Genomic DNA, 25,405 nt, shown 5'->3' on the forward strand with positions numbered 1-25,405 from the left:
GTGGCTCCCAGGGCATCTGGAGGACTCCTGGCATGTCTGAGGGCTCCTGGCACATCTCAGGGGCTGGGTCCCCTGCTCTGGTCCCTCCCCGTTCTGCAGGGCTCTCAGTGGACGAGGTTGATGTCTTAGCAGTTCCCCACTGCTCTCCCCTTGGGCTGGCCTCTGAAGCAGTGGTGGTCTGGCCCATCTTTCATCCCTGTGTGTGTCTCCGAGTCCTAACCCTTTATGTGTGTGTCATAGGAAGCCTGTGGGTGAAAATGCAAGGCCTTGGGGCTGCACGCTGGTCCTCACACATGGCGACAGCACCCTGAGTTCTTCCAAACTCTGGAGTGTGCTGGTGTAGGGCCTTGCTTCCCAGAAGTGGGGGCACCTGGCACATGCTGGCCTATTCCTCCCAGCCCACGTTTCTCTCCAGAGTAGCCTGTGTCCCCTGGTGAAAATCCCTTGTCAGTCCTTACTGCTATAGGCACCCTGTTAGGCACATCTTTGTGTGGTGTGTGACCCTTTTTTGGAATGGTGATTCCTAGCAGAGGAATTGGTGGGTCAGACGGCTAGTGTTGAGAATGTGGACAATCTGCCTGAGGGCTGTTCAGAGTTGTGGCCTCATCCATGGTTTCCCAGGGGGCCGTCCCCCACCCCAGGTCCTCACTGATGGGACTGGGTTCGTGTGTCTCACTGAACGTGCTTCTCTGCAGACGGCGCCCCCGCGTGCTTGGTTCCCGGGGTCTGGCTGAGGGCAAGCACCTTGTGTGTCAGCTGTTGGTACCTTTCCCACTGAAACACTCTCATAGACTGTGACGGTGGAAAGGACCCAGTTCCTCGGGAACATCCCACAAGCAGCTGGATCTGGAGTCACCCCACAGGGGCCTCCGAGGGCCCTGCAGGCAACAGGGAGATGCTGCTCCCGCTGGTCAAAGTGGGCATGAGTCGGGAGGAGGCAGCTCAGGCAGGCTCAGGCCATGTAGGTCTGCACTCTCTGCCCCTTGCCCTCCGTTTGTCTACACAGTATGTGAGAGAGGCAGTGTCCTGGAAAGCCAGGGTCATCAGGTTTTAAAGAGCAGAGGGCCTGGGAGTGGACGGAAGCAGATGTGAGGTGTGGCAGTGTGGTCAGAAGGATGGGGCCACAGGTTTGCAGCGCAGTGCTTGTCGCGCCTCGCAGTGCTGTGTGTTCTTTACGGGCGTGGAGAACATTCTGGAAGGAGTCCCAGCCAGTGCTCAGATGGTGGCCTCTGGGAAGTGGGGTTTAGGAGGGTCACTTTCCTGTTACACCCCTGCTAAGTCTTGACTTCTAAATGGTGCACAGTTAAAAGAAGATGCGGAAGCACGTTGTCCTTGGTGGGCAGGCAGCTGGCTGTAGGATCTGGGGCAGATGGAGGGGACCTCCTCAAGGGCACCCACCCCAGCATTGCTGAGTCTGAGGCCCTGATCTCCTGTGGGGATGATTGGGGGTGGGGTGCGCTCCTGAGCCTGCTGCCCAGACCCAGGGCAGGGCTGGCTCTGGCTTCTTGGTGGGAGGGTCTCTCTGCAGCTCATCCTGGGGGTCCCCATGGCTTCCTGCCACACCTCCCAGAGGTATTTTCTCCTGCTTCCCATTGTGTGGACACTGTACTCCTTTAATTTGGTTGCAGAGAGTGGGGCTCGGGCACAGACCAGCCTGCCCATGGCCAGACGCTGGGGAAGGCGGGGGCGTGGCCCTGGGCAGAGCGGGAGGGGCGTCCTGCAAGCGAGGTACCCGCGCCTCACAGGTGCAGCAGGAGCGGGACGACCTATACCAGAAGTTCACCACGGCCATCCTGGAGGTGCAGCAGAAGGCGGGTTTCAGGAACCTCATCCTGGAGCGCAAGGTGCAGGCACTGGTTGCTGCCGTGGAGAAGAAGGAGGTGCAGTTCAATGAGGTGCTAGCAGCCTCCAACCTGGACCCCGCGGCCCTGACCCTCGTGTCCCGCAAGCTGGAGGTAGGCCTCGAGGGCTGTGCTTGGGGCTCTGTCCCTCCAGGGCAGACCCTCAGTCAGCCTCGGGGAGGGGCAGTCGCAGTTTCCTGGCCAGAGTGCCCAGGTCCGTGAGCGCCGTGGACTCCTAGCTCCAGTGTCTTCAAGGTCTCCCCAGCCCCTCTTTGGCCTTTAAACCCTCCTAGCCCAAGTCCACTACCTGCTCCAGCTTGGTCTCTTAGCCGAGGCCACAGCCGCCATCTGCCTGGACACTAAGCTATGCTGGAAGAGACCACGGCGGGCGAGAGGCAGGCCTGCGGTGGCCTGTGTGGCGGGTGGTGGGAAGGTTTCCCTGGGAGGCACGCCTGAGCACAGGCTGAGCGTCTGTTCCTGTGAGTGTCCGCAGTTGTCTGTGGTGTTCCTCTGGGGCAGGGTGTCCTGGGCACCAGGCATTGCTGGGAAAGGACAGATGAGGCCTCGGTGCCCAAGGGCCAGAGGGCCTGACCGCACCTGGCAGGGACCCCGCCCAGAGCTGGGCCTTGACCTCTGCTCCCTGACCTGGGATGTGTCACAGAAAGAGCAGGTGACGGGGACAGGAGTCTCTGGTGTTGCCAGGGTGGCGTGGCCTGGCTCTGGGGTCCTGGTCAACTGGGTGACCTGAGGCTGCTAGGCCCAAGGTTAGGTCCCCTCCGGGTCTAGGGGGTGGACATACACTGGGGTCTCACTCTGAGGCCTTCCCACAGCAGTCCCTCCCTGTGTGGATGTCCCTGAGGTGGGGCCAGGCTGTGGTTCCCTGATGCCTTCCTCTCCCCAGGACGTTCTGGAATCGAAGAACAGCGCCATCAAGGATCTGCAGTACGAGCTGGCCCGGGTGTGCAAGGTGCGGAGGGCCCCCCACCCCCCCTCACCCAGGAGCCCCCCATCTTGACGCTGACTCCCCAGATCAAGGTGCTGACCCAGCCTGAGGCCATCGGTGCCCGCCTGGGTCATTGGGCCTGTGTGTGGCCGAGCCTCTGCTGGCGCCTCCCAGTGCACGGCCTGCCTGGTGTCCCATGCGGCCCTTGCTCTGGCACCATGGTGCTAGCCTGGCCTCTGGGGCGGTTGCCAGGGGGTTCTCTTTGCTCCCCCAGGTTAACGTCCACGTCCTCCATGTGGGGGCAGTTAGGGCTCCAGCCTTTCTCAGCCACTCATGGAGGCTTCCTGCACAGTGCCCTGACCCTGGTACCATCTGTGTCCTGCACTGAGTGTCCCCAGCTCCCCGGCTGAGCCCACAGCTCTGTCAGGGCTTGGCCTGTGGGGACACAGATGCAGTGCTGCCTGCAGAGAGCAGACACCCCATAAGTGTGACTCAGACACGAGCCCTGGGTCTTGGAGCCCGGGTGAAGGCATTGCCATCATGGGCACTGCGCTCCTTGGTGACCAAATGCCCTGGCCTTCCCTGCCCATCGGGCCCTCCCCGGGTGCTCTGGCAACCCTGATGCGTACTCGCAGAAAATTAGGGCCATGCACTGGGTGTGTGTGGCTCTTGGGAGGACTTCCGTAACCCACATCTGATTGTCGGGAGGGCTGAGCCCCAGAGAAGGAGGAGGGCCGGGGCCCATACCCTGGAGCCCGGTCCTTACTCGCCCTTCCGTCTCAGCTCCCAGCATCTTGTTGTGATAATGCTGAGGACAAGGTATCCCTTTGAGCTTTTGTCCTGAGTCAGGCTAGGCTCTCAGCATGTAACATGCTCCGCTCTTCACATCCTTACCACCACCTTGTGAAATGTGCTCTTTGAGAAAAAGTAGGGGGGACAGAGATCCTGCCTACATCGGTCCTGCCAGCACCACTGCCCAGACCTTGGCTTTTCTGGGAAGGGGAAAGGGAATAGATGCCAACAGACATGGCGGGGAGTGTGGTTCCTAGGAAGGCAGGGATGGTGAGCCTGAGTGAGAGCCTGCGGGAACCAGGAACTCTGAGTGCACCCTCTTTAGCCTCCCCAGCCGCGAATCAGGGACGTTACTGGAGGTCCCACACATGAAGTAGTTGGGTAGCACCTGATGAAGTTCTTAGACTTGGGCCACGCTTGTTCTCTCAGTAGGGAAGCCCCTGGTTATCTTCCAGCTGAGCTGGGAGGTGTCTGTGCATGACCATCACCACCCGCTTACCTGGAACCGTACTTCCGTGGGTGGGGCCTCAGTGACTTCAGCCCTCCTTCCACAGGGCCTTTCTTGGGTGAGTTTGGTCTTGTGGAGGCCAATCACCCGGGTTTGTTCTGCTTACTGTACTCATCCCCTGGAGAGTCACGTGCTCTGAAAAGCTTTACACGCCTGTTTGCACCGCTAACTGCCGAGCAAATGCTCTCCTTAAGACTGGGACATTAAGAGGGGGAATGACAGAACAGGGTCAGCGCAGGCTGAGAGGCCACAGGTGGTGGTGGCTGAGACCACGTCTCTCAGGCTGACAGCCCGATCAAACGGGGGCTGTTAGAAAGCAACAGGACGCCCCAGTGGAGTCACTTGTGTGAGCCCGACCAGGGCTTCTGCCTGAACTGACCGCCACCTCGGCCTCTCCAGGAGTGGAGATTCTGACCCATCAGCCTGGGGCTTTCTGGTCAGCACTAGGGAGGTGACCTGCTAAAGACCCCCGCCTCCCTCAGGGAAGGCACCGTTGTTGGAGGGTGGCCGCACCCTGCCCCTCCATGCCCATTGAGCCTCCATCCTGTGCAGCTCCTTGGAGGGCCCTTCTGTTTAACAAGTGGCTGCTGCCGACTCAGGAAGCCCCAAGTAGAGCTACTTAAATCTAAGTCTTTAAACTTATATAAATGTGTGTGGGCCTGGGCCTGGGCCTGGCACAGTCAGCACCTGGAAAAGGCGTGTCCTCCACGGGGCTGGGTGGCCTGAGCAAGGGTCACCCCGGCTACCCCCACCCCCTCGACAACACCGCTGTGTCCCTGCAGGCCCACAATGACTTGCTGCGCACATATGAGGCAAAGCTCCTGGCCTTCGGAGTCCCCCTGGACAACGTGGGTTTCAAGCCCCTGGAGACCGCTGTGATCGGGCAGACGCTGGGACAGGGCCCTGCAGGACTTGTGGGCACCCCAACGTAGCCCCAGCCTGGGTGAGGTCCCCCCACAGCAAAGACAGCAGGTATTTGTTCTGTAGACATGTGCTGTCAGAGAATGAAGGTTTCCACGTGTGCTGCGTGTCCTCTTGTGTGGCTGTGGGGAGAGGTGCCCCCAGGCTCCCCAGTGCTCCCCCTGTGCGCACACCCGCCCCTCATCCCCCCGGGGCAGCTCCCACCAAGCTTGCCTCATGACTGAAGCCACCTCGCAGATGTCAGCAGCAACTTTATTGAAGCCTGAGTGACACCTGCCCCTGCGACATGGGGCCAGAATGTCCCAGGGGAAGTGTGACCCTCGTGCCCATCAGGAACTTGCCCACCCGCTGCTTGGGGGCGGCCTGGTCTGCCGTGGCGCCATGTCTGCGCCCACAGGCTGGCTGCCGGTCAGCCACTAGCTCCCTCGGTATGTGGTGTAAGACCACGGGCTCAGCAGCAGTGGCACGTGGAACTTGTGGGTCTCATTTGTGATGGTGAAAACGACCTGCGGGGAGAGGGGGCACTGGGAGTGCACACAGCCTGGCACAGCAGAGATAAGACTGTGGGTGGGGCTGGGGTCTGCCCAGGGGAAGCACTCAGTCTGAGGGGCCCCTGGGCCTGAAGGTTCCCAAGGGTTAGGACCACCCTGAACAGGTCAGGCGAAGGGGACAGAGACTGGAAGGGCTCGGGTGAACCTCTGTCCACCTGGGCTGAGTCAGCCTGACTGTGGGGTGGCGCGGCATGGGCATGGTGTGGTCAAGGCCAGGAGCTCAGAGCAGGTGCTTATTGGGATGGGGGGCAGGACCAGCCTGCGGGTCACAGTGCATCTCAGGCCTCCACCCGTCTGGCCCTCACCTCCACGTATGGGTAGAAGCTTTCCTGGCCCCTCTTCTGCCAGTAGCCCTCAGTGTCAAAGGACAGCTTGTAGGTGCCCGCCTTCATCTGGCCTGGAGGTAGGAGCCCAGGGCAGCGGCCGTCATGATCTGTGCAACTGGGGAGAGGGGGGTTGCTGCAGAGGGGTCCCTGCCTGGGTCTCCTGGGTCCGTGTGGCCAGTGGCCTGACTCGGACCTAGGTGAGCAGGGCCTGGGTGGCTCTGCAGCAGGGCAGCGTCCAGGACCAGGGCTATGTCCCCTCACTGTCCTTAGGGAACCCCAGAGAAGAGAAGGGAAAGAACCTTCCCTTCCCCTCCACTTCATGTCTGGCAAAAAGACTTCACATTTTCTCTAGGCGTAAGAGTGCTTATTTACAAATTAAAAAAAATAGGTTGTACTAGCTGTACTGTTTCATAACGTGTGCATGTGGGCTAAGTCACTTCAGTCGTAACCAACTCTCTGTGACCCTTGGACTGTAACCTATCAGGTTCCTCTGTCCATGGGATTTCACAGGCAAGAATACTGGAGTGGGTAGCCATACCCTCCTCCAGGGGATCCTCCCAACCCAGGGATCGAACCCATGTCTCTGAAGTCTGCGTTGGCAGCCGGGTTCTTCACTGCTATCACCACCAGGGACGTGTAAAAACCAAGTACTTGCTGTTCACTACATTGCGCTTTCTGGGTGACTGACTGTGTCCAGGCTGCTATCCGCGTGTTTCCAGCTGCAGTGCCGGAGGCTCTGAGGGCCTCTGCTCACCAAGAGGCCATGCTCTCAAGTGTCTGTGCTGTGATCAGCATCAGCAGCACTTACCAGCGCAGTTTAGGGGGTTGGGAGTGGCTCTGTGTGGCTCCCTGTGCTCCTCCATGCTCAGATTTGACCTGGACCCCCTTTCATGAAGGGCTCCATAGCCTCAGGCCCCAAGCCTTTGAGGTCCACCAGGGGCAGGGGCCTCCTGCCTCACCTTCCATCTCCTCATGTGTGGAAGGGTTTCCTGCAGGGTCTGTACACAGGGTACAGTGAGAACCTAACAAATGTCCAGTGCTCAAGAGCTGCCCAGCACAGGTCACCGCCAGTCAGAGTGACAACCAGGCCTCTCCGATCCCTCCTCAGGCCTCAACTGGCCGGTGGGCAAGGAGAGACAGAGCCCTGTCCCAGCGCAGTGGGCACTCGGTGTGAGCTCTGCCAGCAAGGCTGTAGCACGACCAGGACTACTCAGCCTGTTGAAACAGAGGCTCTGAGTCTGCAGGGAGACCGGCTGGCCGGGTTAGCCCTGCCACTTGCCAGCCGTGCCCACACCCTTTGCCCTGGTGCAGGGCCCCTTGCCGGGGGGTGGGTGAGGTGGGGGGTGTTCTGGATTGAGCCCTGCCCCAGACCACCCTCCTACCTTTTCTTCAGCTCAGTCCACTGCTGGCCACAGTCCTCGAGCCTGGACAGACGGAGGTAGAGGCCTTGGGCCGGGAGCCCTGAGGCAGTGTCCAGCACGTGTGTGGTCAGCGGGCTGCTGCCTGGCTCCATGCCTCTGCCCTAGGCCACAAAAGGGGCAGGGATGCGCTTGTGGGGCAGACTTTGTGTCCACACCCCTTGGTAGGAGGCAGTACCTTGGAGTAAACAGCCCCCTGATCAAAGTCCCAAACTGCCCTGTGCGGGGTTGGGTGAGGGGGGTGCTGGGGGTAGGAGTGGAATTGGGTAATATATTGCCATACACAATGCTGACCCTTCCCCTTCCTCCCGGCACCGAAGGGGTCTCTACGCCCAGAGCACCCTGGCCACCTTGAACCTCGTCAGGGCCTGGGTGGCCTCAGGGGCTTCTCTCTGAATCCAGCTCTGTCCCCTGATCTGCGGGCCACCTCAGAACTTAGCCCCAGGTGGAGGAGAGGTCAGGGGCTCCGGACCAGGTCTGTCCCCCTACCTCCTGGAAGCCCACGTGTCGCTGGAGTGTCTGCAGCCTCTGGGCGGCCCCAGAGCTCATGCCGCCAACCTGGGGACTGGCGAGGAGGCCAGCGGTCACACCACACCGCCACCCCCAGAACCTCCCTGGGAAGCCCTGCCCTGGCACCTCCCACGTGTCCGGCCAATCCAGGGAGGAGTGGAAGGTGCCCAGCCAGAGGGTCCTAGGGGTCTTCTGGGTGGTGGTTGCGGGGGCCAACAGAGCGAACGCAGTGCGCAGACCAACGGAGGCTCCTCCAGGCGGAAGTGGCGGGGCCCTGCAGCGTAGGGTTGGGAGCAGGGGTGGGGTACGAGGGGCGGGGCTCGGATGTGGGGGTGGAGTGCTGGGCGGGACCGGACGGGGAGGGGCGCAGCACGGGCATAGGGTGGTGGGGGAAAGGCGGGGCGGCGCTCCAGCTGGGGTCCGCGCCGGCAGCTGGAAGCGGAGCAGTGAACCCAGTCACCCCCAGGGCCCTACACCAGTGCCGTTTCTTTTCCTTCCTTGGACGGTCAGGATCTGCTGGAAGCCCCGATAGGCCGCGTGGGGGTTCCTCAGGCAGGACCGACCCCCGGGTTGAGAGTGACAGTGTGGGGTGACACCCTTGTGGTTGCGTTTTACCCCCTCCTACCTGCTCTGACCCTCGACCCCCAAGGTGCAGGGACATGGCACACTGACAGCGTAGGGTGAGGGCTGTGCAGAAATGAAGGAAGAGACAAGTCTGAGCACACAGGCGTGAAACCCGTCGTTGTACTACAATATCATGTGATGTGCGCACGAACAGATTTTATATAACAGATAAAAATAATGGCATTCTGTATTTACAGTCTGCGTGACATTGTCTGACGAGTTGTGTTGCTCTGGGTGTGGGGTCGTTTTTCTTCTCGCTAAACTGCATGTTCTAATGATCCGATAGTGAGCGACCTCAGTTTGAGCTTTAAGGATCAAGCCCCTCTGAGGTGGGGAAAGAGACCTCTGGCAAAGTTTGTGCATTGCTTACAACTGCTTTGGAGATAACCAGGAAGTGTGAGTTTGAGATGTAAATATGATGAGGTTTGGCAGGGCTTATGTTTTTAGGAGGTGACCCCACAGAGACACATACACCTGTTTAGGCAAACTGCTATGGGGATGGGACCAGAAACAAGCTTACTTCCCCCATGAGGGATAATTAAATCAATGAACTCCTCTACACACTGGCAGCTGTGCGGCCCTGTCCAGAGAGTGAGTTCAGTACAGCCCAGTCCAGAGAGTGAGCCCAGTCCAGCCCAGTACAGAGAATGAACTGAGTACAGAGAATGAACCCGGTATAGAGAGTGAGCCAAGTACAGAGAGTGAACCTGGTACAGAGTGAGTCCAGTACAGCCCAGTGCAGAGAATGAACCCAGTACAGAGAGTGAGCCCAGTCCAGCCCAATCCATAGAGTGAGCCCAGTCCAGCCCAGTACAGAGAATGAATCTAGTCCAGAGAGTGAGCCCAGTCCAGAGAGTGAGCCCAGTCCAGCCCAGTACAGAGAGTGAGCCCAGTGCAGAGAATGAGCCCAGTACAGAGAATGAACTGAGTACAGAGAATGAACCCAGTACAGATAGTGAGCCAAGTACAGAGAGTGAACCTGGGACAGAGTGAGCCCAGTACAGCCCAGTGCAGAGAATGAACCCAGTCCATAGAGTGAGCCCAGTCCATAGAGTGAGCCCAGTCCAGCCAAGTACAGAGAATGAGCCCAGTACAGAGAGTATGCCCAGTACAGCCCAGTACGGAGAGTGAGCCCAGTGCAGAGTGTTGGTGTGTGAGGTGAGCGGTGAGAAGTGGCCGGTGACTAGGGGGAGAGGCAGCTTTAGCCTCATGTTTGAATCTGCAGCAGCTTTCACTCCATTACAAGGGTTCGTTCCCCTCTTCACCGTCACAGGCTCAGGGTGCAGCTGTCAGAGTCTCCGTGTCGCAGAGGACAAAGCTGACGTGCAAAGGGGCTGTGTGCTGGAAAACTTTCTGGTGTGGGACACAGGCGAGTGATACCAGGACCATATCAGGGATGAGCAGTGTCAATGGGCTGATCATTTTCACTCTGTAACCTTTCCTTGCACACGTACAGTCTCAAATGTCAGAAGCAAGCTAACAAAAACAACAATCAAACTTTTTTTGGCTGCCCTGTCACCCCCTTTGTTTAGAGCCCTGATTCCTTCTCTGCCCAAGAGAGAACCTAGTCCTGGGAGAGCGCTGGGCAGGGCAGGGCATTGCCACAGCTGCTTCTGTGGCCCCACCAGGGCCCCTGCCCAGCCTGCAGGCTTCACCTGGAACCTGAGAGGGCAGCAGATTGACTAAGAGCAAGCAAGGGGTCCAGCCTAGTAGTGCCAGGGCCAGCCATGCCACGTTCACCATGTGACCCCTAAGCAGTAGCTGCCACACAGCACCTTAAGGCTCCTGGGAGCAAAGTGCAGCTCTGCTGGTGGGCCTGCCCTTCTCCTCCCACTCCCTTTTCTGACTGTGTGATGTGATGCTGGAGGTGCAGCAGCTCCCCAGCACCAGGAGGCACAACTTGTGCTAAGGAAGACATGAGATCACAAGGAGGAGACAGGCAACTCCCTTTCTGATGTTGCCTCTGGGCCTCCTGGCAGGTGCGTGGGGCCTTTTGTGTCTGGACTGTGTATGGATGTGAGAGTTGGACTGTGAAGAAGGCTGAGTGCTGAAGAATTGATGCTTTTGAAGTGTGGTGTTGGAGAAGACTCTTGAGAGTCCCTTGGACTGCAAGGAGATCCAACCAGTCCGTTCTGAAGGAGATCAACCCTGGGATTTCTTTGGAAGGAATGATGCTAAAGCTGAAACTCCAGTACTTTGGCCACCTCATGCGAAGAGCTGACTCATTGGAAAAGACTTTGATGCTGGGAGGGATTGGGGGCAGGAAGAGAAGGGGACGACTGAGGATGAGATGGCTGGATGGCATCACTGACTCGATGGACGCGAATCTGAGTGAACTCTGGGAGTTGGTGATGGGCAGGGAGGCCTGGCGTGCTGCGATTCATGGGGTCGCAGAGTCGGACACGACTGAGCGACTGAACTGAACTGAACTGTGTTTTCTTGAGTGACCTTAAACCACTCCTTTTGATTGTTCCAAGCATGTAGCCCGAAGCATTCTGCCTGAGGAGGTTGAGATCATGCAGGTAGCATATGTAACAACACATAGGGTGCTCAGTACCATGAACTGACAGTCCTTCCCGGGCAGTCGTGACCCTGAACAGTGACAAGAAACTCTCCCCATTGTGGTCCCAGGGAGAAGGAAGCTGGTCTGCCTGCTGTCCGGGTCCGAGCCGGTGCTGGGAGGTCCCTGTCCTACCCTGACCACTGGAGTGGTCCAGGTGGGTGCAGCCTCTCAGGCTCCTCTGAGCCCCTGCTTCACACCTGTCTAGAGTCCTTCCAGGCCGCCGTGACAGGTATTTGTGGTGGGAACTCAACAGAAAGGGTGTGAAGGCAGCTGGGACCTTCCTTCACCAAGGACATAACATTGCCAGGTACACTGAGGTGATGCAGGTGTTGGGGAGGCCATTTCAGATGGCGGTGCATGCTGAGAAGGACACAGGGCACGGGGTGCCAGAGGCTGACGGGCAGTGAGTTCAGAGAGTTGCCTTCTCGGAGGACGGGAGATGCTCAGATAGAACTGCGGCGGTGGGCTGGAGTTTCAGGAGGGCCGGCTGATGGGCTGGGGATGGTGAGGCCAGGGCCAGTGGCCACAGGAAGGGTGCGTTTGGCCCCTGGTAGAATTTCTGCTCCCCAAGGACTGGGGCTATTATCTGTCTCCTGACAGCTGTTCCTGTGCCTGGAACATGACCTGGCCAGAGGCAGGTGCTAAACAAATATCCTTTGAATGAATGGACAGTCTGAGTGTGCAGATGCACAGGACAGACAGCGTCAGGCTTCAGAGTGGGGGTTAAGTAGATTAGGAGGCAGAGAGAGGCATACAGGGTTTCTAAGCCCAACCTCCCAGCCCCCATAGGGCTCAGCTCCACCCAAGCCTATCTGTTCCCCCAGACACTGTCTTTTATGGTAAACTCGCTCTGGCCTTCGCTCACCTGTGTGTCCTGCTCTGCATGTCTTAAATGGCTCTGAGTCTGTTCCCACCACCTGCGCCTGGAGCTTCTTTATGCTTAAGCCAGGGAAGCCCCTTCCCTGCCTCGGGACGGCTGGACCTTGTCCGTGCTGTGGACTCTGCCCTCTGCACCCGTCTGCCCGTTCAGGTCACTGCCTTGTCCAGGCCTGGGAGCACTGATGGGTCAGGGTGTCCCCGCTGATTCTAGCAGTCCACCAGGCTGAGTCCCGCTGGGCTGCATCGGGACACTGCTGCTTACCAGTGACACGAGGGCCCCCCTAGAGCACAGGTCGTGGAATGTGCACTGGCCTCAGCTGGACTTTGCAGTCGGGCCAAAAGCCAGAGGGTCGATGCTGTTGGTGCCTGTGTATTTCTTGTTTGGAGGTATGTCTGTTTCGTTCTTCTGCCCTTTTTTCAATTGGGTTGTTTGGCTTTTTCTTTTTTTGAGTTGTATGAGCTGTTTGTATGTTTTGGAAATTAAGTCCTTGTTGGTCACATTATTTGGAAATATTTTGTCCCATTCTGTAGGTTGTCTTTTTCATATTATTTATGGTTTCCTCTGCTGTGCCAAAGCTTGTAAGTTTGATTAGGCCCCCTTTGTTTATTTTTGTTTTTATTTCTGTTGCCTTGGGAGACTGACCGAAGAAACCACTGGTGTGATTTATGTCAGAGAATGTTTTGCCTGTGCTGTCTTCTGGGGGTTGCTACAGTGTTGTGCCTTTCGTTTATGTCTTCATTGCTCTTGCCTGTTCTCGTTGGCTGCTGTGTCTGTCCCTTACCAGGTGGGACAAGTGTCGATTCAGTGGCTTCACTGGTGGCCCCCTGCTGACCCCCTGACTTGTGGGTCCATCCGGCAGTGGGTGTGCTGGTGGTCTCCATGTGCTAGCTGATGTGACATGGCACCGAGGGGTCTTGGCTGAGGGTGTTGGCGACGGCCGAGCTGTCTGTGCTGTCGGCTTCATTACTGCCACCCATGTCCAACGCTGAGACTCACATCGCAGAGGTTCCTGTGGGGACAAAGGGGAGGGGAGTCGGTAGTCTCAGCCAGTGTGACAAAGCAAAGCATAAAATCTAAAATCAAATGTATCCCTTTTTAGTCTACTCATGATGGAGATGATAAAATGATATCAAATGATACAAGATCCAGTTCAAATACTTCACCAAAGTATTTTAATAGTTTCCACATGGTTTGCTTACTCTTCCAAAAGTCTTTAGGGCATCCTTTCAATGTGATTGTCACTATCGGGGAACAGGTTCCCCTTGATGTGATTAACTTCAGGGACTAGGAAACTGTTAAGTGCTGAAGGGGAGGGTGATGCTTCACACTCCCACCTTTCCATCATGCACTGCTCCCTTCTCCCCACACTTGTTAGGGGAGTCTTATCTGGCCACTGGCCACGGGACTGGAGCTGGGCTGAGTATACAGACCAGAGGGGGAGAAGTGCTTGGTTGGGGCTGGCCTGACGGATTAGGGGCATGTGTCCTGGTTGTTAGAACTGAGCCTCTTCTGTTTGGTCCACTGATGGCCTGAGACAGCCTTGGCCTCACGTGGGTGATCAGAACACAGCTTGTCTGCCTGCTGAGCAGCACAGGGTCTCATGTGAGTGATCAGAACACAGCTCGTCTGCCTGCTGAGCAGCGTGGGGGCAGAGGAGGCAGCTGGTCCACTGATGGGTCCTGAGATGGCCTTGGCCTCATGTGTGTGATCAGAACACAGCTCGTCTGCCTACTGAGCAGCACAGGGCCTCACGTGCGTGATCAGAACACAGCTCATCTGCTCGCTGAGCAGCATGAGGGCAGAAGAGGCAGCATTGGTGGTTGCAGGTCGGAGAGGAAGGAGAACACCCTCTCCTAGCTTCCTTTCCTGTGAAACACCTGGTACTTTTCAGTCCTAGGTGTTGGTCAGAGACTCTGGTTTGTAGACATGGCACCAACAGAAGCTTCCCGAGACACTGCGGTTGGAGGGGGGGCATGAGTTTGAGAGCAGGACAGCACCCCTGCAGGGAGAGGTTGGCCCTGGAATGGCCAGTCATTCCTGTGTTCAGGGGCAGGAGTTGGGAGCATGAAAGGACAACCAGCAGCTGAGCAGGGATGGGGGCAGCCGCAGGGAGGAGGGCCTATGAGCAGGAGGGACACAGCAGGGGCGGGGCTGCCAGTGGACAACCCTGGTCTGTGGGTGACCCCAGATAGTGGATAGTGGCAGCCCTACAATCCCAGAAGGGCCCCCTTGCTGTGAGATGCTGCCTCCTCAGCTTCCCCCCAGTCCCAGCACTCTGGACCAGGGTCTCTACTGCTTGAAACCACAAAAGCCTTTGCAGTCCTGGAGCTGCCCCTGCTCATCTCAAGAGGAACCGTCAGTGCAGTAAGATTTTCTTTGATATTCATACTTTAGTTTCGCAGAGTCTTCATATTTTCCCTGGTGGTGTTGCCATATGTCACTAAGACCTTCCATTGTCTAACGGTGGGCTTCCTGTCACAGATCTCTCAGAGGCCGTCCACTGGGCGAATGCAGGCTCTTGGTCATTCTGGTCTGTCACAGACCTCTCAGAGGTCGTCAAATGAATGCTCATCACTCTGGCCTGTCCAAGACCTCTCAGAGGCCATCTGTTGGGTGCATGTGGGCTTGTGGTCACTCTGGCCCGTCATAGACCTCTCAGCCTCTCAGAGGCCATCTGTTGGGTGCATGTGGGCTTGCCAGACCTCTCAGAGGCTGTCCACTGGGTGAATGCGGGCTCATGGTGACTCTGGTCTGTCACAGACCTTTCAGAGGCTGTCCGCTGGGTGAATGCAGGCTCATGGTGACTCTGGTCTGTCACAGACCTCTCAGAGGCCGTCCGCTGGGTGAATGCGGGCTCGTGGTCACTCTGGTCTGTCACAGACCTTTCAGAGGCCGTCCACTGGGTGAATGCGGGCTCGTGGTCACTCAGACCTCTCAGAGGCCATCCGCTGGGTGAATGTGGGCTCGTGGTCACTCTGGTCTGTCACAGACCTTTCAGAGACTGTCTGCTGGGTGAATGTGGGCTCGTGGTCACTCTGGTCTGTCACAGACCTTTCAGAGGCCGTCCGCTGGGTGAATGCGGGCTCGTGGTCATTGTGGTCTGTCACAGATCTCTCAGAGGCTGTCTGATAGGTGAATGTGGGCTTGTGGTCACTCTGGTCTGTCATGGACCTCCCAGAGGCCATCTGTTGTGTGAATGCAGGCTCGTGGTTACTCTGGCCACACAGTCTCCATGGGGCTGTCAAGAGGCACTGTGTGGCTGCCCCAACTAGGGGCCCCTTATCCCACTCTTGCTGCCTACAAGCTAGGTCTAGAGAAGGCCAGTCCCAGTGAGAAGCCGCTTTCTGACTTCATCTCACATCCCAGGAACTAGTCTTCCAGCCTAAGCAGGTCATTCAGGGTTTCCTGTGTTAGTGCTCATGGCTCACATCCCCTAGAGAGAGTGTTTGAGCTGGGGACACATGTCCCCTGCCACTGGACGCAACACAAGACTGCGTTCCCAGGGGTGGACCAGAAAGGGCTATGGGAGAACTTCTGCCCTACTTGCACTGTGCCCCCAGCCCCTTCCTTCTCCCCACTCAGGATGGAATGTGGGAGAGAAGGAGGGGAACCTGGGTCCCCAGTGAGGCCCTCTCAGAAAAGCTGGGCCTCGGTCGGGCTTGGAGTGTGTGACCAAGAGTTTTCTTGACAGGGCGCCACATTTAGAAGGCCTCCTGCAGTGTAGGTTTTAGGGCTACATAGCAACTCAGATCATGAACTCCTTATTACCAAATTCAGACTCAAATTGAAGAAAGTAGGGAAAACCGCTAGACCATTTAGGTATGACCTAAATCAAATCCCTTATGATTATAGAGTGGAAGTGAGAAATAGATTTAAGGGCCTAGATCTGATAGATAGAGTGCCTTATGAACTATGGAATGAGGTTCGTGACATTGTACAGGAGACAGGGATCAAGACCATCCCCGTGGAAAAGAAATGCAAAAAAGCAAAATGGCTGTCTGGGGAGGCCTTACAAATAGCTGTGAAAAGAAGAGAGGCGAAAAGCAAAGGAGAAAAGAAAAGATATAAGCATCTGAATGCAGAGTTCCGGAGAATAGCAAGAAGAGATAAGAAAGCTTTCTTCAGTGATCAATGCAAAGAAATAGAGGAAAAGAACAGAATGGGAAAGACTAGAGATCTCTTCAAGAAAATTAGAGATACCAAGGGAACATTTCATGCAAAGATGGGCTCGATAAAGGTATGGACCTAACAGAAGCAGAAGATATTAAGAAGAGGTGGCAAGAATACACAGATGAACAGAGATCTTCACGACCCAGATAATCATGATGATGTGATCACTAATCTAGAGCCAGACATCTTGGAATGTGAAGTCAAGTAGGCCTTAGAAAGCATCACTACGAACAAAGCTAGTGGAGGTGATGGAATTCCAGTTGAGCTGTTTCAAATCCTGAAAGATGATGCTGTGAAAGTGCTGCACTCAATATGCCAGCAGATGGGAAAACTCAGCAGTGGCCACAGGACTGGAAAAGGTAAGTTTTCATTCCACTCCCAAAGAAAGGCAATGCCAAAGAATGCTCAAACTACCACACAATTGCACTCATCTCACATGCTAGTAAAGTAATGCTCAAAATTCTCCAAGCCAGGCTTCAGCAATATGTGAACCGTGAACTTCCTGATGTTCAAGCTGGGTTCAGAAAAGGCAGAGGAACCAGAGATCAAATTGCTAACATCCGCTGGATCATGGAAAAAGCAAGAGAGTTCCAGAAAAACATCTATTTCTGCTTTATTGACTATGCCAAAGCCTTTGACTGTGTGGATCACAAGAAACTGTGGAAAATTCTGAAAGAGATGGGAATACCAGACCACCTGACCTGCCTCTTGAGAAATCTGTATGCAGGTCAGGAAGCAACAGTTAGAACTGGACATGGAACAACAGACTGGTTCCAAATAGGAAAAGGAGTATGTCAAGGCTGTATATTGTCACCCTGCTTATTTAACTTATATGCAGAGTACATCATGAGAAACGCTGGACTGGCAGAAGCACAAGCTGGAATCAAGATTGCCGGGAGAAATATCAATAACCTTAGATATGCAGATGACACCACCCTTATGGCAGAAAGTGAAGAGGAACTAAAAAGCCTCTTGATGAAAGTGAAAGAGGAGAGTGAAAAAGTTGGCTTAAAGCTCAACATTCAGAAAACAAAGATCATGGCATCCGGTCCCATCACTTCATGGGAAATAGATGGGGAAACAGTGGAAACAGTGTCAGACTTTATTTTGGGGGGCTCCAAAATCACTGCAGATGGTGATTGCAGCCATGAAATTAAAAGACGCTTACTCCTTGGAAGAAAAGTTATGATCAACCTAGATAGTATATTGAAAAGCAGAGACATTACTTTGCCGACTAAGGTCCGTCTAGTCAAGGCTATGGTTTTTCCTGTGGTCATGTATGGATGTGAGAGTTGGACTGTGAAGAAGGCTGAGTGCTGAAGAATTGATGCTTTTGAACTGTGGTGTTGGAGAAGACTCTTGAGAGTCCCTTGGACTGCAAGGAGATCCAACCAGTCCATTCTGAAGGAGATCAACCCTGGGATTTCTTTGGAAGGAATGATGCTAAAGCTGAAACTCCAGTACTTTGGCCACCTCATGCGAAGAGTTGACTCATTGGAAAAGACCCTGATGCTGGGAGGGATTGGGGGCAGGAGGAGAAGGGGATGACAGAGGATGAGATGGCTGGATGGCATCACGGACTCGATGGATGTGAGTCTGAGTGAACTCCAGGAGTTGGTGATGGGCAGGGAGGCCTGGCGTGCTGCAATTCATGGGGTCGCAAAGAGTCAGACATGACTGAGCGACTGAACTGAACTGAAGCAACTAAGTGCAGAGCATGGTGGCTGAGCTGGTAGCTCTGGATCCTGCAGGCTGAAGGCTGAATCCTGAATGTTGGAAGATTGTCTGGAGTCACAGGACATGCTTGCTCTCTCTGCTGAGATGATCACAATGGGGACCCAGGTTCCCCCTCCTACTTTCTAGCAGCCATCAGACTGCAGCCACTCCCTACAGTGAGACCTGAGGAATTTCGGGAAGGAGAAGAATACCTGCTCTCTAGCAGCTATCAGACTGCAGCCAGTCTCCACCGTGAGCACAGAGGAAACTCAGGAAGAAGACAGGATACTGGCCCCAGATGGTGAAGTGTGTATTTAAAGGAATAATTTCAATGAGATGACTCTTGCATCTTCCCATACATAGAAAAGTGCTAAATTCCTTACCTTTAGATGCTGCCTCCAGTTTTGAAGTCCTAAAAGATTCTCACTGAATAAAACTTAACTCTCAACACCTAGGTTATGAATATTTTTATGTCTACACACATGACGTAGACACTTTCCAAAGAACAACAGAAGCCAAATCTCAACATTCAGAACACTGGCACCAATGGTGGACACTCCCCCAAAGATGTAACTGATGGAGTAATTAGAACAATCATCACCCCTTTTTCCATAAGATTGTGGAATGGACACTGACAGTGGGGAATTGTTACAAGGAAGAACGAAATCTGACTCCATGTTTTAATTTTTTTTTTTTTTTTTTAGTTAAAAAATTTTTTTTAAGTCCTAAAATTGTTTTTTAAAAATTAAATCTTTTACTTTAAGCTTTGCTTACTGTTGGTTTGTTTACTACAAGGATACTGTCCATACATAATGGCCTACCTCAGGAAACCCTGCCCTCTACTTTTGTTCAGGACCTGTCCACCTGTGGATGGGCGCAGGAAGGAAGAAAGCGACACATCTCCTCCCGAGGCTGGCTGTTCCAGGAGATATTTGCCAGATTAATGACCTTTTTACTTTATTTCCTTGCCTCCCCAGCTCTGTGTCCTATAGAAGACACTGGCATCCAGACCCCAACAAGGTGGTTTCTTTAAGATATTAGTCTGCTATCTTCTTGGTTTGCTGGCTTTCTAAGTAAAGTCATATTCCATGCCTCAGCACCTCACCTCTGATTTATTGACCTGTTGTGCGGCAAGCAAAGCGAGTTTGGACTTGGTAATAATCCCACAGGCCTTGCAGTCAAAAAATCAAAACATAAAATGGAAGCAATATGTAACAAATTCAATAAGGACTCTAAAAACGGACCATATCAAAAAGACCTGAAGCCAAAAACCAAAAAGAACTCAATGGTTGTCTGAAATTTTTAGAAAAGGGGTCAGTACCCTCTTGCCAGTACCCCCTGAAGCCACTGTCCATTCAGGACACCTTCTCCAGACCCCAGGTGCTGCTGCCCCCAGTGCTCACCTGGATCTCAGGAGGTAGAAGAGACACAACCTATGGGTTCTCTTCTCTTGTCCAGGGGAGTGTCACACCAGCCACGCCATCTCCCTGCCCATAATAAACACACCATAAGGAGCGTCTTGTTGGTACCTGGGCCAGTGATGCTGTGAACACCTGGACTGCCTTGTCTTTGTGAGATTTGATATGAAGACAACACAGAAAGAGAATCAGCCAGGAAGGATCTGATCAGGAGTAAGTCCTTCTTCACAGGGACCCTGTGAGACCCAAGCTTGCTCTGTTCACCCTGCACCGACTTTTGGGAACTGGCCTTTGTCAGTCTCTGGGCAGGAGGTGGGAGAGACAACCTAGTCTTTCTTCTACCTCCTGAGACCCAGGTGGTCACTGGGGGCAGTAGAACCTCTACCTGGAGCCCAGAGAGGGTGTCTTGAATGGATAGGGCCTAACCATTCAGTGAGGCCAGCCCTTGTCCATACTGCACTGACCTGCTGCAGGGTCTTGGGTTCCCTGGCATCTAGCTCACCCATCGTTAACCCCAGCTTGAGGTGTCTTGGGAGCCCCTCGCTGGCAGACACCCAGGAGTAGAAAGCTGCATACCCAGCAAGAAATAAAAATTTCCTCCTTAGTCTCCACACAATACGGAACTGTGAGCAGATGAAGCCACCTAAAAGAGGGCCAAGTTAACACTGAGGCTGAAGACCTGTTTCATGTTTCCTAGGCTCACAGGCACCCAGCACTTCCTGTTACCTACAGTAATCAGAGCTTCGTAGTTCTTTTTCACATTTCTACATCAGACTTTCCCCCCATTATCTCATCTCTGCCCATTCTTCCTTGGCGAAGTATATGGAAATGTCTTTGAAAGCATTTTTGGCCTAAGAAAAATAATAAAGTTCATCAGTGACTTACTAATATAAGTCAGAGTTTAGAGCTGGGCCTTTTCCTCCACTTTGGGTGCAGGGAGTAGCCTGAAGCTAGTGGATGGTCTCTGTGAGACAGGGATGAATAATTTCCTTTCTGACTCTGTCCTGCTTAACTGAGCAAACACTGAGCCTCCTAACTCTCCCTGGACATGGAGCAATTGACGATGCTAGTGTCCTGTTCCACCCTACTCCATCCTACCGTCTCAGACAGGACCAGGCACTCCCATCCTGTGTATGTTCACAGAGTTTACTCAGTGGCACAGGCAAGCAGTCTGTGGTCCTTCAGGGACCACCTCTGTGTCCTTCCTATAGTGCTGGCTTAGAGTCCAGCTTTGCCACTCTGCCTCTCACCATGGGCTTCCACTCTGTTCTCCCAGGATCTCCCTCAGTGCTCTCCTCTGGGGACCTGTTGGGGCTCATGGCCATGGCACTGCCTCAAGGCCAAGGTTACCTGGGGAAGAAGATGCTGAGATAGCCTAGACCACTGTCCAGAGGCAACTCTGTCTTCCTTGGGTGGAGTGTCCAGGGCAGGAAGGGGTGGGGTTATTGGGATGGAGGGATCCTAACCAGCTATGGCAGACCAGCCTAATGTGAACTAGATTTGGTTTCTTTGATTCCCCTACAATGTAGCCCCTCTGAGGAAAGGCATTGGGAGTGTTGTGTCTGTGGGTGATGGAGGGAGTCCTGAGGAGACCTGGAAGCCCATAACTGCTAGACTGGGGGTCAGGTTGAAATCAGGGCTCTGTTCCAGTGCCGGAGAAGGAATATTTCTCCAAAAAGCGTTTTGGGGATCTCCGCCTGGGTACTCTGGGAAAATCTGGGCACAACATGGGTTCTACATCTAAGGGACAAATTGCTTGGCTTCAGGAGATCTGGGTCACACCGGCTGAAGGAACTGGGGTTCCTCAGAAGGTAGGGATGGGGGGTAGTCTTTTGGCTGATGTAGAATGCATAGGGTGAGAGAACTTGGGATCTTTGAGGCTGAGGAAATTTGCGATCTCTCATTAAGGGGCTTTAGGTGTCCAACATGCAGGACAGTTGGGGTCTTGAGCATGACAGGATTAAGAGTTCCCAGGCTGAAGTATTCAGGGTCTCTGAGGTTAAGGAAATTTGGTCTCTCTGCCGGTGCTGTTCTTAGGGTGCCTCAGGCTGAGGGGAATTGGGGTTCCTCTAGGTATTTGGGGGTTGCAGCACTAGGGGATTCGGTGTTTCTGTGGGTGAAGGGACTTGTAGTCCCTAAGCTGACGAGACGCGAGCTCCCTTCAGGTAGGACCCGGGTTCCTCAAAGTTGACGGGATTTGGGGTTTCCCAGCCTGGAATTGGAAGACGCCAGGCTAAGAGTTTACGAGGGCGTCACAGGGCGCTTTTCGTCTGTCCTGCAGCGCTGCCCACCCTGGTCGGGTTCGCGCTCGGAGCTGGGCGGCGTCCAGCCGAGCCTCGTCCAGTCCTCCCGGGATGAGGATAAGCGAAAGGCGAGCAGCCGGCTTATGCAGGCCTGTCAGGCACAAGCCTCCAATCGGCTTTGCGACCAAAGCAGTCCGGCCAATAGGAAGAGTGCCGAGCTCGCAGAAGGTCCCGCCCCCACCGCTCGGGGATTGGCTGCTCTGCGTCTCGCGCGTCTGTCAGGAGGCCTCCAGGCGCAGGCGCATCTTGACAATTTTCTGTTTGCAGGCACCGAGTCTTAGTCTTGGAGCCTGAAGTTGGCGGTGGGTCCTCAGGCAGGGTGTTTCCTTCCAGTTCCCTGAACTAGACTCTCGCCTCCACCAAACTTGAAGTCCTGCCCTCGAACTTCCTCCCAGGCCCACCTGTGCCTTACTTTGTCAAATCCAGTTTGGCAAGAACTGTATGTGATGAGTACTGCATTATTCAGGGGAAAATTTGTGTAGTTAACTAAATTCAGATGAGACACAAGATAAATAACATATAGTCAAAGATTTAAACGCAACACATGGAATAATAAGTATATTAGGAAAAACTTGGGAGGATTTTTAACCTCAAAGTAGAAATGGTACTGATGAGTAATCTGTATATTTAATATAGGTGTAGGCTTCCCTGGTAGCTCAGACGGTAAAAAATCCTCCTGCAGTATGGGAGACCTGGGTTCGATCCTTGGGTTGGGAAGATCCCCTGGAGGAAGGCATGGCAACCCACTCCAGTATTCTTGCCTAGAGAATCCCCATGGACAGAGGATCCTGGCAGGCTATAGTTCATGGAATTGCAAAGAGTTGGACATGACTGAGCGACTAAGCACAATGTAGGTATTAAAAGGCTTCAGAAATAAGCTATAAATAAAACCTCAAAGCCCTACCAGTGTTTTCCATAAAAGGAGGCATTGAATTGGAGGATGATAGATCCACAGAAGAGAGTTTGACACCTACTGGCTTCAACAAAATAACATGGGGACACTGTTTCTGGCCCTTACTTAGCTTTGCTTGCAGAAAAATAACATGATTTCCATGTATTGGAAGCAAGACAACTGACTAGAATTATTATCAAGGGGGGCCAGGAGTGCTGGTTGGGAGTCTGGATGGAGAGATGTTACCAGAAAAGTGGGTTTGCCTTTCAGGGGTTGTTGAACCAGAAGATACAACTCAGCCAAAGCTCATTGGAAGGAAAGGTATATTTCTTGAAGAAGTATGGAGAACATCAGGGAGTTTTCCAGAGCAATGTCTCTTCAAAGTACAGTTGGGGAAGCCTTAATCTATTGGAACAGACATGTTTAGGCTTCCCTGCTGGCTCAGATGGTAAAGAATCTGCCTGCAGTGCAGGAGACCTGGGTTTGATCCCTGGGTGGGGACAATCCCCTGGAGGAGGGCATGGCAACCCACTCCAGTATTCTTGCCTGGAGAATCCATGGACTGAGGAGCCTGGCAGGCTACAGTCCACAGGGTCAAAAAGAGTCAAACACAACTGAAGTGATTTAGCATGCACACTGTCTCCATAGTGGCTGTTCCCAGTTGACTTCCCAGCATCGATGGAGGAGGGTTCTCATTTCTCCACACCCTCTCCAGCCTTGGTTCTTTGTAGAATGTTTGATGGTAGCCATTCTGATCGTTATGAGGTGATACCTCATTGTAGTTTTGATTAGGATTTCTCTAATATTTAGCAAGGTTGGCAACATTTCCTGTGATTTTTTTTTAAAGGGTATGAGTGAAACATCTTGGAGCTGACTTCTTGAATGTCTGCCCTGTTTTTCGATGAACACTCCTAGAACATTTTTTGAGGGCAGTTGTTTACTCAATCCTTAGGCCTTCTGAATATTGTGACCATCAGCAGAGCTTTTAACGTTGTTATGAAAAACGGCCACAAGGGGTGGCAGCATTTCTTCATACCGCCTTCTTTTTTCTTTTACTTTCTCTGTAATTTCATTTTGATCTTATATTGGAATAGCATTGATGGCCAATGCTGTGTTTGTATCAGGTGTACAGAACTTAATTCAGCCATGCATAAACGCATATCTATTCCATTTCAGGTTCTTTTTCCCATATACAAGAAGAACCTAAAAAGTACTGAGAAGCAAGTCAGAGAAGAGAATAAAAATGCAGCAAGATGTGGTGGAGGTGTTAGAAACAAATGGAAAGTCCAAGAAATGTAATCCTGTAGAAGCAAGACTCTACAATATTTTTACATATTTATTTATTTATTTGTCTTTGTCAGGTCTTAGTTGTGACACTCGGGATCGTCATTGCATCCCACAAAGTCTTTGATTGAGATGCACGGACTCTCTAGTGGCGGCTCGCAGGCTAGTTGCTCTGAGGCCTGTGGGGTCTTAGTTCCCAGACCAGGCGTCGAACCTGACCCCTGCATTACAAGGTGGATTCTTAAACCCTGGATGCTCAGGGAAGTCCCAAAGCCTCTGCAAATTTAAAGCACAGAAACTGGATTTTGGGATTCTTGGTGGGTCCATTTTGTCTAAGAAGCTGCCAGAGAAGCCACCCACCATCCCTATTGGCTTTGATTTTGAAACAGAGAAAAGAATCAAACAATGAGAAGCAAAGAAGACATAGGAGGATAAACACTTTAAATTTCATGCGGAGCCTTGCCTTTCTTGTCGCTTCTTAGATGTTGTGGGTGTTCCTGAAAAGAAAGAAATTCCACTCATTGACCCAGGTCACCTGCCTTTGTTCAGAAGACGAGAACCCCAAAACCCACCCAAGAAGATGAAGATGAGGAACAGCCAGTAGTGATAAGAACTTAACAACTGCCTCACTGCTGCTGCTGCTGCTAAGTCTCTTCAGTTGTGTCCAACTCTGTGCAACCCCATAGACGGCAGCCCACCAGGCTCAGCCGTCCCTGGGATAAGCCCAAAATCCCGGTGAGGAGAACTATGGAAATAGGCCCTTTCTCTTTTGATTAAAAAAATTCACTTACAGAAGGAGAAGAAAATAAAACAACTGCAGAAAGGGGAGGTGCCCAACTTCTAGGCACTTCCTTTGCTTCATTTTAACACCATTAACCTGCAGGAGAAGATGAAGAACACAACCCAGGCTGAACCTTCTACTTGGAGCCTGGCAGAAGCGGTGCTTGAAGGCACAGACTTTGGTGCTCTCCGTGCCCCGGTGACAAGGAAGGCTCCTCCTGGTGTGAAGGAGAGAGCAGCTCTGGTTCCCAGATGGTATCTGCAGCCTAGTCTAGCAGTGGAGTTGACTGGAGAATTTGGGTGGTACCCATATAGTCAAGGGCTGCTCACTTGCAGTAATTTGTGTGGCTTCCATCCTCCTCCTCTGTTTTATAAATGTCAAAATATATAGTAATTTATTCACTTAAAGTGTAATTTTTACTGCTTTTATTCTTTACTTTTTATATTTAAATCTAAAAATAAAGATACTTGATTTCGTTTATAGTTTATGTCTGATTCTTTCTCGTCTCTGTGGAAAATGAATTTGGAGTTAAGGGGCCCTTTGCTATGAGGGGGAGCCTCGTTAACTGCCTGATGAATAAGGGACTTGACTGATGAGTCCCTCACCGAGGCTGTCTGCAGGCTTCTGGTGGAGCTGCTGTTCAGGCACCTTCTTCCCTTGTTAGTGCTGACAATGAGGGAACGCTGAACAGTTCAGTTCAGTTCAGTTCAGTCGCTCAGTCGTGTCCGACTCTTTGTGACCCCATGAATCGCAGCACGCCAGGCCTCCCTGTTCATCACCATCTCCCGGAGTTCACTCAGACTCACGTCCATCGAGTGCGTGATGCCATCCAGCCATCTCATCCTCGTCGTCCCCTTCTCCTCCTGCCCCCAATCCCTCCCAGCATCAGGGTCTTTTCCAGTGAGTCAACTCTTCTCATGAGGTGGCCAAAGTACTGGAGTTTCAGCTTTAGCATCATTCCTTC

The 25,405-nt window shown here is 53.4% G+C and overlaps 2 protein-coding genes across 4 annotated transcripts in view; one reads left to right on the forward strand and one right to left on the reverse strand.

The window, feature by feature from the left end:
- GAS8 (growth arrest specific 8) overlaps positions 1 to 24,811 on the forward strand; it is a 36,131-nt gene extending 11,320 nt beyond the window's left edge. Inside the window, exons 9-12 of one of the 3 annotated variants that reach the window (XM_005691945.3) lie at positions 1,746 to 1,955; positions 2,743 to 2,808; positions 4,867 to 5,056; positions 23,738 to 24,811. In XM_005691945.3, coding sequence (XP_005692002.2) covers positions 1,746 to 1,955; positions 2,743 to 2,808; positions 4,867 to 5,016 — 426 coding nt within the window. In that variant the 3' untranslated portion in view covers positions 5,017 to 5,056; positions 23,738 to 24,811. Of the gene's footprint in view, positions 1 to 1,745; positions 1,956 to 2,742; positions 2,809 to 4,866; positions 5,106 to 23,552 lie in introns of those variants that run through there. The other 2 variants (XM_005691944.3, XM_013971009.2) reach the window with 2 other exon arrangements.
- On the reverse strand, positions 5,239 to 8,103 carry LOC102172001 (5-hydroxyisourate hydrolase). The gene is made up of 4 exons (XM_018061929.1): positions 7,790 to 8,103; positions 7,265 to 7,404; positions 5,862 to 5,997; positions 5,239 to 5,511 (listed from the first exon to the last, which is right to left on the reverse strand). Exons 1-4 carry the CDS (start codon positions 7,847 to 7,849, stop codon positions 5,422 to 5,424), a joined length of 426 nt encoding a protein of 141 aa, XP_017917418.1. The 5' UTR covers positions 7,850 to 8,103; the 3' UTR covers positions 5,239 to 5,421.

Source organism: Capra hircus, chromosome 18 (genome assembly GCF_001704415.2).
Source record: "Capra hircus breed San Clemente chromosome 18, ASM170441v1, whole genome shotgun sequence".
Taxonomy (NCBI): domain Eukaryota; kingdom Metazoa; phylum Chordata; class Mammalia; order Artiodactyla; family Bovidae; genus Capra; species Capra hircus.

Bases quoted from the DNA above. Each gene is read 5' to 3' on its own strand.
- LOC102172001 (XM_018061929.1), bottom strand. From the start codon at position 7,849: ATGAGCTCTGGGGCCGCCCAGAGGCTGCAGACACTCCAGCGACACGTG. The intron at 7,405-7,789 runs GTAGGGGGACAG...TTTGTGGCCTAG, and splicing joins GACACGTGGGCTTCCAGGAG to GGCAGAGGCATGGAGCCAGG. The intron at 5,998-7,264 runs GTAGGAGGGTGG...CCCTCTCCCCAG, and splicing joins TGGACTGAGCTGAAGAAAAG to TTGCACAGATCATGACGGCC.